This window comes from Sapajus apella, unplaced genomic scaffold, assembly GCF_009761245.1.
Source record: "Sapajus apella isolate SASKATOON/1434 unplaced genomic scaffold, GSC_monkey_1.0 scaffold178, whole genome shotgun sequence".
NCBI classification, from domain to species: Eukaryota; Metazoa; Chordata; class Mammalia; order Primates; family Cebidae; genus Sapajus; species Sapajus apella.
Window position 1 is genome coordinate 125,357 of NW_022437118.1, and position 16,508 is coordinate 141,864.

At 38.4% G+C, this 16,508-nt stretch overlaps 1 protein-coding gene across 2 annotated transcripts in view; it reads left to right on the plus strand.

Moving 5' to 3' along the window:
* The window catches only part of OSBPL11 (oxysterol binding protein like 11), an 86,566-nt gene that overhangs the window by 65,151 nt on the left and 4,907 nt on the right, over positions 1-16,508 (plus strand). For both annotated transcript variants that reach the window (XM_032268291.1, XM_032268292.1), the window contains exons 10-12: positions 262-448; positions 8,097-8,279; positions 16,248-16,401. In XM_032268291.1, coding sequence (XP_032124182.1) covers positions 262-448; positions 8,097-8,279; positions 16,248-16,401 — 524 coding nt within the window. The remainder of the gene's footprint in view (positions 1-261; positions 449-8,096; positions 8,280-16,247; positions 16,402-16,508) is intronic.

Here is a 16,508-nt window from a genome sequence, read left to right on the forward strand (position 1 = left end):
GAAATGTTTCCACTGTAACATTTACTGGGCCCTTGAACCTCAAAGGGACAGAAAGGTCATAGTGAAAGTAACCTTGATTCACTACTACCTTGTAATGATATCAGAAATAGTTATAAATGAAGTTAATTTCATTGAAAGTTAAATGAAGATTAGGAAAAATAATGATGTTTATTTACTAGACAGGAAAAAAAATAATACGGATTTCTTTGGTAGCTGTTTCTTTAAAAAAGACGTTAACCACCCTCATGTTTTCATATTCAGGTATCCTTAGTCTGTTGGAGCATGGAGAAGAATACACATTTTCTCTACCTTGTGCATATGCCCGGTCAATTTTGACTGTTCCTTGGGTAGAACTGGGTGGCAAAGTCAGTGTCAACTGTGCAAAAACTGGATATTCAGCCAGCATCACTTTTCATACCAAGCCATTTTATGGTGGTAAACTGCATCGGTAAGAACATTTTAATGATATTTGGTTCTTATTCTTCCACTTTGATTTTGTATTAAAACTCCTTATTCTTTTTCTCCTCTGTTTTATGTGAAGTTGGATTTGTATTCATGTTTATTTCTTGTTTAAAATGTTTCATCTTTTTTTTTTTTTTTGAGATGGAGTCTCACTCTGTTGCCCAAGCTGGAGTGCATTGGCGCAATCTCAGCTCATTGCAACCTCTGCCTCTCAGGTTCTAGCGATTCTCCTGCCTCAGCCTCCTGAGTAGCTGGGACTACAGGTGCACGCCACCATGACCGGCTAATTTTTGTATTTTTTAGTAGAAACAGTGTTTCACCATATTGGCCAGGCTGGTCTTGAGCTTCTGACCTCGTAATCCACCTACCTCGGCCTCCCAAAGTGCGGTGATTTCAAAAGTGAGCCACTGCGCCCTGCCAAATATTTTATCTTTTAAGGCATTCTGAAAATTATGCTCTATTTTTACAAATAGTAACATTAAGATATCTACTCTTTTAAAAACTTTCCTGATGAAGTGGCTAGTAAGATTTACCATAAAATTTCTCTGGCCCAGTTCTGCCCTTACTGGGATACAGATTTGGATCTGAACCTCAGTGAAGGCAGCTATAGCTACAAGTTATGGTGGAAAAAAATCTAATCATGAGGAATGGTTCAGGAAGCACAATGATTGAAGCCAGTGTATGTGCTTCAGTAGACGCTTAAGTGGAAGCAACTTACAGTGATAAATTTCCAGATTCAGCACTTCTTATTCAGTGATGTTGTTGTATTTCTTTTTTGTTGTTGTTGTTGAGACAGAGTCTTATTCTGTCACCCGGGTTGGAGTGCAGTGGCATGATCTTAGCTCCTTGCAACCGCCTCCTGGGTTTAAGTGAATCTTGTGTCTCAGCCTCCCTCAGTTACTTTTGTATTTTTAGTTGAGACAGGCTTTCACCATGTTGGCCAGACTGGTCTCGAACTCTTGGCCTCAAGTGATCAGCCTGCTTTGGCCTTCCAAAGAGCTGGGATTACAGGTGTGAGCCACCACATCCAGCCGATATTGATGTATTTCTTAGTCGCATGTGATTTTTTAGTCACGAGTGGATCATCTGAGGTCAGGAGTTCGAGAGCAGCCTGGCCAACATGGCAAGACCCCATCTCTACTAAAAATACAAAATTAGCCGGATGTGGTAGCATATGCTTGTAATCCCAGCTACTTAGGAGGCAAGGCTGGAGAATCACTTGAACCCAGGAGATGGAGGTTGCAGTGAGGTGAGACTGAGCCACTGCACTCCAGCCAGTACTCAGGAGGCTGAGGCAGGAAAATTGCTTCAGCCTGAGAGGCAGAGGCTGCAGTGAGCCGTGATCGTGCCACTGTGCTCCAGCCTAGGCGACAGAGTAGGACTCTGTCTCAAAAAAAAAAAAAAAAAAAAAAGGAAAAGAAAGAAAGAAATAGACTTTCCTATTCTTTTTTTTTTTTTAAGAGACAGGATCTCCCTATGTTGCCCAGGCTGGTTTTGAACTCCTGCACTCAAGCAATCCTTGGCCTCACAAAGTACCAAGATTACAAGCTTGAGCCACCACACTCGGCCACTTTCCTATTTTTGACACTTTTTCTTCTTTGCACTTACGGACTATTGTAACCAAGGTCTTCTTCATGTGTTTATTTAATGCCCATGCCTCCTTACTCAGAAATAGCCTAGTTTTTTTTAACTGCTCTCTGCAATTGGAACAGACACATTATCTGCTGTCTGCATTTGGTATAAATATATTATATTCTACCTGTCTTCTCTTACTCCCTCATTTTCCACATCTATCTCTGATAGTGAGCCTACTTAACTAATCCCCATTCTCATGCCTACCTTCTGTTTCCATTCTACATTCACTCTAGGATGCCTGTATATATAGTGTGTGGTGTAATATCATAAAGATTTTAGAATATATATATATGTGTACATATATATGTGTATATATATACTTTTCTGCATACTAGAAATACAGAGAAATAAAAATAAAGACTATCTCTGCCTACAAGAAGCTTTCTGCCTAAGATTAGAATCCAGAATAGTATTTTTGGAAAGCATTTGTAAGGCTTTAGGAAAAAGTCATAAATAATAGTTAAAAACAAAGTCTGTCATAATACCATAAGGATGGATAAGGATAATGGCACTGTGAAGGTATGATTAGATGATTACTATAGCTAAAAAATCAATTTTTAGTTCTGATTCATCTGTTAAAGCAAATAAAGAAACATGATGCTTAACATACTTCCCATTGTCTGATAAAGGAAGCATATCACTTTTTCAAGATAGACAAACTATTTTCCTGGCACTAAATTCTAAAGGGATTTGTTGCATGTGTCCTTACGTAGTGATATCGAGTAACATAATAGATAGTGTCTTCTTCAGTAGCTCTCCATAAAATGTAATTACCCTTAATGTGAATTTCTTGTATATACCATCAATGAAACCCAAAGCTAATTTTCAGTCAATATTTTCTATTTGAAGCTAAGTTAACATAACCAGTGTTTTTCTGGTATCTCAGGGAGCTCTAGAGACAGGGTCTAGAAAATCTAAAAGGCTGACTTGTCAAGTCTTTAAAAAGCAAGAAAGCATATATTTTATTATTTATCAATTATTCTCACTTTAGAGATGAATGGGATAACAATTTAAGATTTAGCTCTTTGCTAACTGTCTTAAGGGCAGCATATTCTGTATTCTTTGTCATTTGTTGATACAAGACGTACATACTTGAGATGTTGTGGCTTTAGTCAAGAAAACTTTTTTTCTTTGAAAATAAAATTTTAATTGCATTCTCACCCGCATATAGGGCCATCTCATTTCCATAAGCCTGAGTTGTGGAGAGAGGCAAAGGTTTTATCAAGGAGAAAATTCTGATCTGTTCAAATGCCTAGGCAAGTGGTTTGTTGAAATCTTAGATTTCTGTGTTAGAAATATTTTTTAAGACGGCCTTTCAATTGCCTCAGTCATAATGGATCAATGATAGTCCCAAATAAATTAATAATTCAGTTATTATTGGACAAAAGAGATAATGAAATTGTTACTTTTATTTATTTATTTATTTATTTTTTAATTTTTATTTTTGAGATGGAATCTCGCTATGTCACCCAGGCTGGAGTGCAGTGGTACAATCTTAGCTCACTGCAACCTCTGCCTACCATGTTCAAGCGATTCTCCTGCCCCAGCTTCTCAAATAGCTGGGATTGCAGGCATGCACTATGATGCCCGACTATTTTTTGTATTTTTAGTAGAGATGGGGTTTCACCGTCTTGATCATGCTGGTCTTGAACTCCTGACCTTAAGTAATCTGCCCACCTTGGACTCCCAAAGTGCTGGGATTACAGGGGTGAACCACCTCACCCAGCCGAAATGACTGCTTTGAGACACAAAGCTTAGCAGGGACTGAGGATATGTCAAATTGACATATTCCAGTGTAACTAGAGCTTTTGATCACAGCTTTAACTTCTTGTCTACTACTGATGGTCACATTTAAAAATTTACTTAAAACAAGTAAATAAGTGTTTTTATAAATATTACCTGAAATATGTGAACTAAGTAGGGCGAAGTGTCTCACATCTTTAATCCCAGTGCTTCAGGAGGCTGAGGCGGGTGGATCACTTGAGGTCAGGAGTTCAAGACCAGCCTGCACAACATGATGAAACGCCGTCTCTACTAAAAATACAAAAATTAGTTGGGTGCAGTGGCGTGCACCTGTAATCCCAGCTACTGGAGAGGCTGAGACACGAGAATCACTTGAACCCAGGAGGTGGAGGTTGCAGTGAGCCAAGATCACGCCATTGCACTCCAGCCTGGACGACAGAGTGAAACTCTGTCTCAAAAAAAAAAAAAAAAATCTTATTAGCCATATAAAGGAGAGGTATTAGTTTTATAGATGAGAAAATTGAGACTCTTTAAGACCCTCAGCAGAACTGGTCTATCTGATCCAATAACCATTTCCTTTTTACTCTTACCAGGCAAGCTTTTAAAGAGCTATCAATTATTTTAGAATTTCCCTAAGATTAAGAATCACTTTCCATAACCTAACTTCTTTTGCCTTGTGTTCATCATTGGCGTAACTTTTTAAATGTACCTGTCTTACAGTAGTTTGGTATAAGCTTTTACTTCCTAAATTCCTAAGCTCCGCCTTTGTATCTTCTGTTTGTGTAGGAAATCTATGCTGATGCATGTAAGTGGAATGACAGATTAGAATCTGAGCAGAAGTTTATTTATTTGGGTTATTTTCTCGGTTTTCTTTAGTCCCGTAAAATATTTCTCTGAAGTACCTAATTTTTATTTGTATATCATAGCTACAAAATAATGGTAATGTCAGGCCTCGGGTCAGGTTGTTTTAAGGAAATTTGTACCTAGAAGTATTGGGAAGAACTTGGACTTTGGAGTTCATTAGACATGTATTCAAATCCTGCTTCTGTTATTTACTAACTGTAAGATTTGGGGGCTGGGTATGGTGGCTCACACCTGTAATCTCAGCACTTTGGGAAGCTGAGGTGGGAGGATCACTTCAACCCGGGAGTTTAGTAACAGCTTGGGCAACATAGTGAGACACAGTCCCTACAAGAATAAAAATAAAAAAGCTAGCTGAGCATGATGGCACATGCCTGTAGTTCCTGCTACTAAGGAGACTGAGGCAGGTGGATGGCTTGATCCTAAGTGGTCAAGGCTGCAGTGAGCCATGATTGAACCATTGAAGTCCAGCCTGGATGATGGAGCAGGACGTTGTCTCCTAAAAAAAAAGAGAGAGAGATTTGGGGCACCTTACCTAAATTTTTGAGCCTTTGTTTCTTCATCTACTGAAATGGGATAGTCACAAGGCTTGACAAATAAGCTAATTTATGTAAAATGCCCAGCATATTTTAAATGTTCAAAAAATGTTAACTTCCCCTCCATGCACACACGTGCATCCTCTTGTGTATGTATGCTTTTGCTCACTCTTACTCTACATAGTAGAATAAGATAGTATAATTGAGGTTTAATTTTCTCATTCATTAATTCAGGCTACATTTATTAAGTGCTTATTGTTTATCAGACACTTTGCTAAGTGCTAACTGGGGATGTAAAGATGAGACCCATTCCATGCCTATTAAAGAGCTTACAGACTGGGGGAGGGGCAAGGATGGCAAACCAATAATAACATTACTGTGTGATCAGTTCCCTGAGGACATACAATGTAAGTAAAGAGCTCAGGCCATTAGTGACACCTGTTTTTGTAAATTAAATTTTATTGGAACACAGCCATGCCCATTCATGTACTTGTTTCTGTCTGCTTTCATGCTGCAGTGAGAAAGTCAAGTAGTTTTAACAGAGACTGTCTGGCCTGAGAATCCTAAGATATTTACTTTCTGGTCCTTTATAGAAGAAGTGTGCTGGTCACCTTAGACTGTTGTAAAGAATTGTTATAAGCAAAGTGATGAGGCCTTCTTCCTCCCTGTACTCCTTTGCAAGCTTCTCATGGCCTGCCTGTATATGTGATTCCTGTCCCCTGCCCCACTTCGCTTCTTGCTGTTTTTGCTGTGTAGCTGCTGTAAACAATACGAACCCTGTATAACCCAGCAGTCATGAACAGGACCCTAAGATTGTCCACTGGAAAGCTTTGTGGGAGGTAACAATAACTTGAGAGATGTGCTGTGGCAGTAAAAGAAAGATCAAGTGAGGAACTGATTATCTTAGGATATAGCTCTGGGTATATGTGGATGGGAAATGGAGTAAATAAATGTTCAGTGTCGCTTCCTCATATCCTGTTTGGTAGAGATAAATTTTCAAGGAAGGGAAGGATGTTGGCAAGTGGGTCAGAAAGGAAGCATGCAATGACTTCACAAGAAACGTTCACACTGGCAAAAGACCCTTAGCAGGGCAATTATTTAAGTGTGTATTATACTTTGAGGCATAACCCAGAGTAGTTCCCTCCATGGCTCTAATCAAGCTGACCAGTAGTCATGGTGTTCTTTGTGTCCAGTGAGCTACAACTACTCTTTTTCTTTCTTTTTTTTTTTTTTTTTTTTTTTTCTTTCGAGACTGAGTCATCCTCTGTCGCCCAGGCTGGAGTGCAGTGGTGCAGTCCTGGCTCACTGCAACCTTTGCTTCCCGGGTTCAAACAATTCTTGTGCCTCAACCTCCTAAGTAGCTGAGATTACAGGCTGTCCCACCATGCCCAGCTAATTTTTTGTATTTTTAGTATATAAAATTACTCTTAACTCTTGATTTTGAAGGTTTGATTTGCTCTGATACTCCGGAGATCTGGCTTATAAATAATTTGGTTGTTGGGCTCCTTACACCTCTCCCTTGAACTAAGTTTACAGACCTTTACTGCAAAAGCTGAAACTGTGGACTCCCTGAATTCTACTTTGTCTTTCTTGGTCCCTTAGCTTATGCCAGACAAATGCTACTTGGGATTCCTGAACTGTCACTTAAAACTCTAGGCTTCAGTCTTTTGGATTTTTTTTAAATCTAGATAAGCCATAATCTCTGGCACACAGATTAGACCCTAACATTTGCCTGTCATTCCCTAAGTGCTGAACCTCTATCTAATCTGACCTTGTTGTTATCTGTGTCTATAGTGAACATAAAATACTTCACTAAAAATAATTACAGTCCAGGCGCTCACACCTATAATCCCAACACTTTGGAAGGCTGAGGCAGGTGGATCATGTGAGGTCAGCAGTTTAAGACCAGCCTGGCGAACATAGTGAAACCCCGTCTCTACTAAAAATACAAAAATTAGCCGGGCAGGATGATGCACACCTGTAATCCCGGCTACTCCAGCTACTTGGGAGGCTGAAGCAGGAGAATCACTTTAACTTGGAAGGTGGAGGTTACAGTGAGCCAAGATCACACCACTGCACTCCAGCCTGGGCGACAGAACAGGACTCTGTCTCAAAAATAATAATAATTACACCTGTTCCTATTCCTATCCTGTTCCTATTCATGTATTTGTGCTGCATCAATACAGCTATCTGTTGACTTAAACAGCCATATATATGGCTATTTTATATATATGGCTATGGTGACTCTTCATTAAACTTCAATAGCAGTAGTGTTTAAGGTCTCTCTGAGTTCTGTGGTGATAATGATAGCTTTTGTATACCAGTGCTCTTTTAATTGTTCTCTTTTAGCAAGATAATTTTAAATATTTTGATGCATTCTTTTATATTTTTCTATCTCTTATTGTTTTGTGTGGTTTCTAAATTTAAAATTAGCTTATGTAGTTTAAACAGAATTGATGTATCCAGAACTTCAAATGTAGGAATGCCAAATATTTCAATAAATAGAATTAACTAGAAAAAAGAAGTTAAATAGATTGTAATGTTGTAACATTTTTAGACTGTAATAAAGAAACTATTGATATTTTTCATATTTCTATTTAGTTTTAATATTGTAATAGTTTTGTTTGTAACTCCTGGCATTTTTTCTAAAGATTAAAATTGATATTATTTGAACAAATTATGACGGGAAGGAAGCTGTCACAGGACATACAAATAATCTAACTTTAGCGCTGACATATTGAAGTGAGGTATATAGCTAATTTCAGCAGGATCCACAGGGTATGTTCTTGAGTTTCAGATCTAAGATGCAAACATGATATCACTTATTAGATCATATCTTTCTTTTCTCTCTGCTTCTAGGGTTACAGCTGAAGTAAAGCACAACATCACCAACACTGTGGTATGCAGAGTACAAGGGGAATGGAATAGTGTTCTTGAGTTCACCTATAGCAATGGAGAGACAAAGTATGTGGACTTGACTAAATTGGCAGTGACAAAGAAAAGAGTGAGACCTCTGGAGAAGCAGGATCCATTTGAATCCAGGTATGTCATCCTTGCATCCATCCAGGAAAGAGTCAGAAGCTCTGAATCTTAATCTAAGCCTTTTCACTAACTGGTGACCTTGGGCAAATCACATCACCAGTTTGCATCAGCTTTGTAAATCGAAAGCGTTAGTCTAGTCTGATGTTAAACCCCTTGCCAGCTGTGAGATTATATGATATACAGTCACATTTTAGTAAAAGCCAAACATTGTAAATGGAGCAAAAATATTAAAAATATTTACTGTCAAAGAATTACTGTCTATATCATAAAAACTTTATCATAAAAAATTTTGTTAAATTATTAAAAAAAGGCAGACACGCCAAAACAAAAAGTGAGCAAAGGATGTAAAGAGGCAGTGCATGAATACAGGAATGTCTGGTCAGCCAAGGAAGGGACAAATTGTTTAGGGTAATCAGAATTCAAAGGTACAAATTAAACAATAAGACAAATTAGTTTTTAAAATAATACCTCTTTGGGGAAAAGGTGTGAGCAAATGGGCATTTTTATACTGCTGATTAGATGTTAAACCAGTATAATCTTCAGAGAGAGTATTTTGGTAGTATGTGTCATAGGCCTTAAAAAATAAAGTGGAGGCCGGGCGCGGTGGCTCAAGCCTGTAATCCCAGCACTTTGGGAGGCCGAGGCGGGTGGATCACGAGGTCAAGAGATCGAGACCATCCTGGTCAACATGGTGAAACCCCGTCTCTACTAAAAAAAAATACAAAAAATTATCTGGGCATGGTGGTGCATGCCTGTAATCCCAGCTACTCAGGAGGCTGAGGCAGGAGAATTGCCTGAACCCAGGAGGCGGAGGTTGCGGTGAGCCAAGATCGCGCCATTGCACTCCAGCCTGGGTAACATGAGTGAAACTCCGTCTCAAAAAATAAAATAAAATAAAATAAATAAAGTGGATCTATATGTGTTAATAAAGTACAGCTTCCAAAATGTGTTGACAGTGGTTGCCTCTGGAAAAGAGTACTGGGATCTGGAATATAAAAGAGACTTAATTTTTACAAGATTCCTCTTTGTACTGTTTAAATTTTATATCATGAGGGATTATTACTCTTACCAATTAAAAATAGAAAAAAAAAAGGAAATACAGGGAACCACTAAACATCTTACATTAAGATCGCATAAATAGAACCAAACAATTTTTAACTAGGTGTGAAAGGGATTAAATGTCCACATTCAAACATTCAGAGTGGGTCAAAAAATACAGCAATAATGAATTTTTAAAGAATTCTTTTAGGGATTTATCCTAAGGAGAAGGTCTCAAAGTTTGCTTTACAGACCCCCAGTAGGTCCTTGAGACCTTTACAGGGCATCCGCAAGTTCCCAATTTTTTTATAATAATACTAAGATGTTATTTGCCATTTTTCACTCTGTGGGCTCTTATGATGGTGTAAAAGGAATGCTGTGGGTAGCACTGGGGGACCTTAGGACTAATCTAGGCAATGGCACCAAATGTCATGGGCAGTCATTATGTTCTTCACTGCCCTGTACTCTCATACTCATGCCACTTTCTCTTAAGACATCCTTGAAAAAGCAGTAGAAATTATTAGTTTTATTAAATCTGGACCACTGAGTACATGTTTTTGTTTGTTTGTTTTGAGACAGGGTCTCACCTGGTCGCCCAGGCTGGAGTGTGGTGGCACGATCTCAGCTTACTGCAACCTCCACCTCCTGGGTTCAAGTGATCCTCCTGCCTCAGCCTTCTGAGTAGCTGGGACTGCAGGCATCAACCACATGCCTGGCTAATTTTTTGTATTTTTGGTAGAGACAGGGTTTCACCATGTTGGCCAGGCTGGTCGTGAACTCCTGACCTCAAGTGATGCTCCTGCTTCAGCCCCCCAAAGTGCTGGGATTATAGGCGTGAACTACCATGCCTGGCTGAGTACATCTTATTAGTATTCTGTATGACAGATTGGAGTATATGTAAGCATTTGTGCTGGCTACTGAAGAAATACAGTGGTTATCTGGAGGAAGAGCACTTGTATAATTATTTGATTCACAAGCAGAACTAATCACTTTGTTCATGAAATACCATGTTTACTTAAAAGAATGACTGGCAGACAAACTATGGTTATTCTAATTTCAAAATTGGGTAGAGTAGACATTTTACTTGTAAATGGAAGACCTGAATGTGACACTTCAAGAAAAACAATTGACATTATTTGTTACTAATAATAAGACTTGAGCTTCAAGGCAAAATTAGAATTTTAGAAAATGTTATCTGCCACCATGAACTTGAAAGCTTCCCAATTAGAGTTATCTGGTGAACTTGGTGGTGATATTATTGAATGTGATTTTTAAAAATATTAAATAATGAAATATGTCCACATCTGAAAGATCTGCATAACTCATTGAACCAGTATTTTGCAAATGACTGATGCATGATATTACAGAATCATGCATGGATAAATGAGCCATTCAGGGTGCACATTAGACCCATGGATTTCCATATAAATTATTTGAAAAAATAATTGACATTCTTAATTTTCCACATTGCAATTAGCCTTTTAAAAATTACCACTTGTTGAGTTTCAATACATTATGAAACAATTGCATTATTTGAAAACTTTGTTAAAATATTCTTCTCTTTTCAAACTATCTGTATTAGGCCAGATTTTTCTTTTCTTTTCTTTTTTTTGAGACAGAATCTCACATTGTCACCCAAGTTGGAGTACAGTGGCACAATCTCGGCTCACTGCAACCTCTGCCTCTTGGGCTCAAGTGATTCTCGTGCCTCAGCCTCCCGAGTAGCTGGGATTACAGGTGTGCACCACCACATCCAGCTGATTTTTAAAAAATTTTTAGTAGAAATGGGGTTTCTCCATGTTGATCAGGCTGGTCTCGAACTCCTGACCTTAGGTTATCTGCCCATCTCGGCCTCCCAAAGTGCTGGGATTACAGGTGTGCTCCAGCCACCAGGCCCAGCCCAGATTTTTCTTATATATGCTTTAACTGAAACAATATATCACAGCAGATTGAATGTATGGGCAGATAAAGAGATGCTTCTGGGCCAGATGTGGTAGCTAATGCCTGTAATCACAGCATGTTGGGAACCCAAGGTGGGCGTGCCACTTGAGGTCAGGAGTTCAAGAGTAGCCTGGCCAACTTGGTGAAGCCCTGTCTCTACTAAAAATACAAAAATCAACCAGGCATGGTGCCACATGCTTATAGTCCCAGCGACTTGTAAGAGGCTGAGGCACAAGAATCGCTTGAACCCAAGAGGTGGAGGTTGCAGTGAGCCATGATCGCATCACTGCGCTCCAGCCTGGGTGACAGAGCAAGACTCTGTCTCAAAAAAAAAAAAAAAAAAAAGAGAAGACATGCTTCTGAATTTTATTTGCTAAAATTTTGTAATGAATTTTATAGTCTCTATATACATGAGGGATATTGCCCAGTTCTTTTCTTTAGGGAAAATTTTGAATTACAAATTACATGTTTAATATATAGAGCCATTAAGGTTTTCTGTTTCTTCAGTGAGCTTTGGTAGTTTGTGTCCTTTAAGGAATTGGTTCATTTCAGCTAATTTGTCAAATTTACTGTCATATACTTCCTAATACTACCTTTTTTTAAAATCTGTGTAGAATCTGTAGAGATGTTCCCATGCTTATTCCTTATATTTGTAATATCTTTTTTTCTAATCAGTGTGACTAAAGGTTTATTAATTTTACTAAAAGAACCGGATTTTCGCCTCACTGATTTAGTCTGTTTTTGTTTTCTTTCTCATTGAATTTTGCGCTTTTATAAAATTTCCTTTTTTCCCCCTTACATTGTAAATCACTTACTATTCTTTTTTCTAATTTCTTACAATGGAAGCTTAGGTCAGGAGTCAGCAACCTTTTTCTATAAAAGTCCAGACAATAAATATTTTAGCCTTAGTGGACCAGATAGTCTCTGCCACAGCTGCTTCACTCTGCCATTGTAACATGAAACATTCATAGACAGTAAGTCAATGGTTAGACATTGTTACATTGCAATAGAAATTTATTTATAAAAATGGGCAGTGGCCATAGTTTGATCCCTGGTTTAGGTCATTGATTTTTCTTCTTTCCTAAATGTTTAATGCTATAAATTTTTCCTCTAAGGACTGCTCTATTTCTATCGAATGACTTTTTATGTGTTTTCATTTCAAAATATTTTCTGATTTCCTTTGTGGGTTTTTTTTTTTTTTAAACTCATGAACTTATTTACAAATGTATTGATAATTTCTAAATGTTTAGAGATTTTCCAGCTATCTTTCCATTATTTTTTTCTAACTTAGTTTCATTTTGGTCAAAGAATATACTTTGTATGATTTTAATTAAAATTTATTTAGATTTGTTTAATGATTCTGAGTATGTTCTATGATTCGGAATATGTTCTGTCTTGGTAAATGTTTCCCTTTTTTTTTTTTCTTTTTTTTGAGACAAAGTAGTGTCTTACTCTGTCACCTAGGCTGGAGGGAGGGCGGAGGTGCAATCTTGGCTCACTACAACCTCCGTCACTCTGGTTCAAGCGATTCTCATGCCTCAGCCTCTTGAGTAGCTGGGACTACACCTTGCTAATTTTTTGGCACTTTTAGTAGAGATGGGGTTTCACCATGCTGGCCATGCTGGTCTCAAACTCCTGGCCTCAAGTGATCCACCCACTTCAGCCTCCCAAAGTGCTAGAATTATTTGTGAGCCACTGCACCTGGCCTTGGTAAATGTTTAATGTGTACTTGACACAAATATGTATTCTTGAGCCCAGGAGTTTGAGACCAGCCTGGGTAACATGGCAAAACTCCGTCTCCACAAAAAATATAAAAATTAGCTGGATGTGGTAGCATGTGCCCATAATCCCAGCTACTCAGGAGGCTGAGGTGAGTGTGTTCTATAAATATCAGGCCAAATGAGTTGACAGTATTTTTCTAGTCTTCTATATTCTTACAGATTTTCTGCGTATTTATTCTATCAGTTAAGTTTAGTTATCGAGATTGGTTATTAAAATTACCAATTACAATTGAATATTTTGCTTTATAGTTCTATAAGTTCTTCATTTTATTAGAAGTTCTGTTATTAGGGCAGGTATTTAGGATTTTTTTATGTTTTATTTTAATGTCTTTTATTTATGGAGAGTTCATATAAATTAATTTTTATATTTGAGCCATCTCATATTTTTTTAAAGTAAACTTGGTATTTTATTTTCAGAAATGTGTTAGGAAACCTTTTGGAGCCATTAAGATAACATCTGTAGCCTTAAGTCTTTAAATTATAAGACCTTTGTAATAGTAGAGTTATGTCTTCTGGATGTTTTGGTTTTTTTATTTTTTCAAGATAGGGTCTCTGTTGCCCAAGCTAGCATGCCGTGGCGAATTCTTGGCTCACTGCAGCTTTAACCTTTCAGGCTAAAGCAGTCTTCCCACCTCAGCCTCCCAAGTAGCTGGGACTATAGGCACGTGCCACTAGACCCAGCTAATTTGTATATTTTTTTGTAGAGACAGGGTTTCACCATGTTACCCAGGCTGGTCTGAAACTCCTGGGCTCAAGTGATCCACCTACCTTGGCCTCCCAAAGTGCTGGTATTATATAGGTGAGCTACTGTGCCCAGCCCTTATGAGGTATTGACCCTTAATCATTATGAAATATTTCTTTTTATCCCTGGTAGCAGTCCTTGTTTGAATTCTACTTTGATATTAAAATTGCCACTTTAAGAAAACTTGAGGGCAAGGTGGCTCATGCCTGTAATCGTAGCACTTTGTGAAGCTGACGCAAACAGATTGCTTGAGCCCAGGAGCTCAAGACCAATTTGGGCAATGTGGCAAAACCCTGTCCCTACAAAAACTACAAAAATTAGTCAGGCATGATGGTGGGTACCTGCAGTCCTACCTACTCAGAAGGCTGAGGTGGGAGGATCACCTGAGGCTGGAAGTCAAGGCTTCAGTGAGCCATGAGTATGCCATTGCATTCCAGCCTGGGTGACAGAGTCAAGACCCTGTATCAAAAAAAAAAAAAAAACAAAACTTGGCCAAGTATAGTGGATCATGCCTGTAATCCCAGCACTTTGGGAGACCAGGGCAGGAAGATCACTGGAACCGGAAACTTGAGTCCAGCCTGGGTAACATAGTGAGACCCCTCATCTCTATTGAAAAAGCCCAAAACAAAACTTTACTCGAGTATATTTTATATATCATAAAATTCACCTGTTTCAGGTGTACCATTCAAAGATTTTTAGTAACTGGCTGGGCTTGGTGGCTCATGCCTGTAATGCCAGCACTTTGGGAGGCTGAGGTGGGCGGATCACTTGAGGTCAGGAGTTCCAAGACCAGCCTGGCCAACATGGCAAAACCCTGTCTCTACTCAAAATACAAAAATTAGGCGACTGTGGTGACGCATGCCTGTAGTCCCAGCTACTCTGGAAACTGAGGCAGAAGCATTGCTTGAGCCCAGAAGGCAGAGGTTGCAGTGAGCTGAGATGGCACCACTACGCACTCCAACCTGGGTGACAGTGAGACGCTGTCTCAAAAAAAAAAAAGAAAAAAAGAAAGATTTCTAGTAACTTTCTTGAGGAGTACAATCATTACCATGAATCAGTTTTAGAATCTTTTTATCCTACCATAAGATCCCTCATGTTCATCTACAGTTAATCCCCATTACCCCCCAACCCAGAGAACCACTAACTTACTTTCTGTCTCTATAAATTTGCCTTTTCTGGATATTTCATATAAATCATACAATATACGATCTTTTATTCCTGGCTTCTTTCCTTAGTATAACATTTTTGAGGTTCATCCATTAAGTTTGTTTTTTGTGGTTTTTTTTTGAGATGGAGTCTCGCTCTGTCACCAGGCTGGAGTGCAGTGGCATGATTTCGGCTCACTGCAAACTCTGCCTCAGCCTCCTCAGTAGCTGGGACTACAGGTATGTGCCACCAGACCCAGCTAATTTTTGTATTTTTAGTAGAGATAGGCCTTCGCCATGTTGGCCAGGATGGTCTCTATCTTTTGATGTGATCTGCCTACCTGGGCCTCCCAAAATGCTGGGATTACAGGTGTGAGCCACCGCACCCGGCCCCATGAAGTATTAATTGCATGTATCACTGGTTCATTGCCCTTTATTGCTGAATAGTATTGCACTGTATAGATATATTACATTTTGCCTATCCATTCACCAGTTGGTGGACATTTTCAGTTTGGGGCTGTGATGAATAATACTGCTGTGAGCATTCTCCTACAAATCTTTGTGTGGATATTTATTTTCATTTTTCTTGGGTAAATACCCAGGAGTGGAATTCCTGGGTTGTGTGGTAGTTTTATGTTTAACATTTTGCATCTTTTTACACAGGTATATCCAGTTTTCCCAGCACCATTTGTTCAACAAACAGTTCTTTCCCTAAAGAATTGTGGCAGGTTTTTTTGTTTTGTTTTGTTTTGTTTTGCTTGAGATTTGTTAAGCTTCCCTCTACCTGTGTGTGGCCTAGAAACTCTCTGGGCAGTGAGTTAGAGCACTCAGAGGATTTCCCTCATTTGTTTCCTTTCTCAAGGATCACTGTCCTGCACTGTCTTTTGACACTGCTCATTATCTGAAAACTGCTATTTTATTATATGTTGCCTGGTTTCCTGGTTGATGAAGACAGGAAAATAAATGTGTTCCCCATTATTTCATCATGTCCAGAAGCACAGTTGGTCTTGCTTACATTTCAGCTTTGAAAATTTACTTCTCTTTTTACTTGTTAATTTCTAAGTTTTCTAAAAACAAAAATCCTTCTTTTATAAATTTGGAAAAATACAAATTTTTTTAAATTAAAAAGCAGAAGCAGCAGCATCCTGGACATAACCACGGGCAGCATAGTATCATTGTTCTTAGAATTCATAAGCATGAAATTGTAGATGTAATTTAGGAAATGTTATTTTTTAAAATTGCTGTAATTTTGAGGGTATCGATTCTATTTAATTATCTCTTTTAAAGAATGTTTGTAAAATATGTGGTTTTTGGATTACAGGCGATTGTGGAAAAATGTGACAGACTCTCTGAGGGAATCTGAAATTGATAAGGCCACAGAGCATAAGCGTACCCTGGAAGAACGTCAGAGGACTGAAGAAAGGCATCGTACTGAAACAGACACACCTTGGAAAACCAAATATTTTATTAAAGAGGTATGCTGTATATGCGTTCAAGATAAAACGTATCTACTTGGTGAGAACTTTGGCTTGCTAGGCTTTGTTAAATTGCTATCACTTATACATCTTTATTTTTAGAAGTA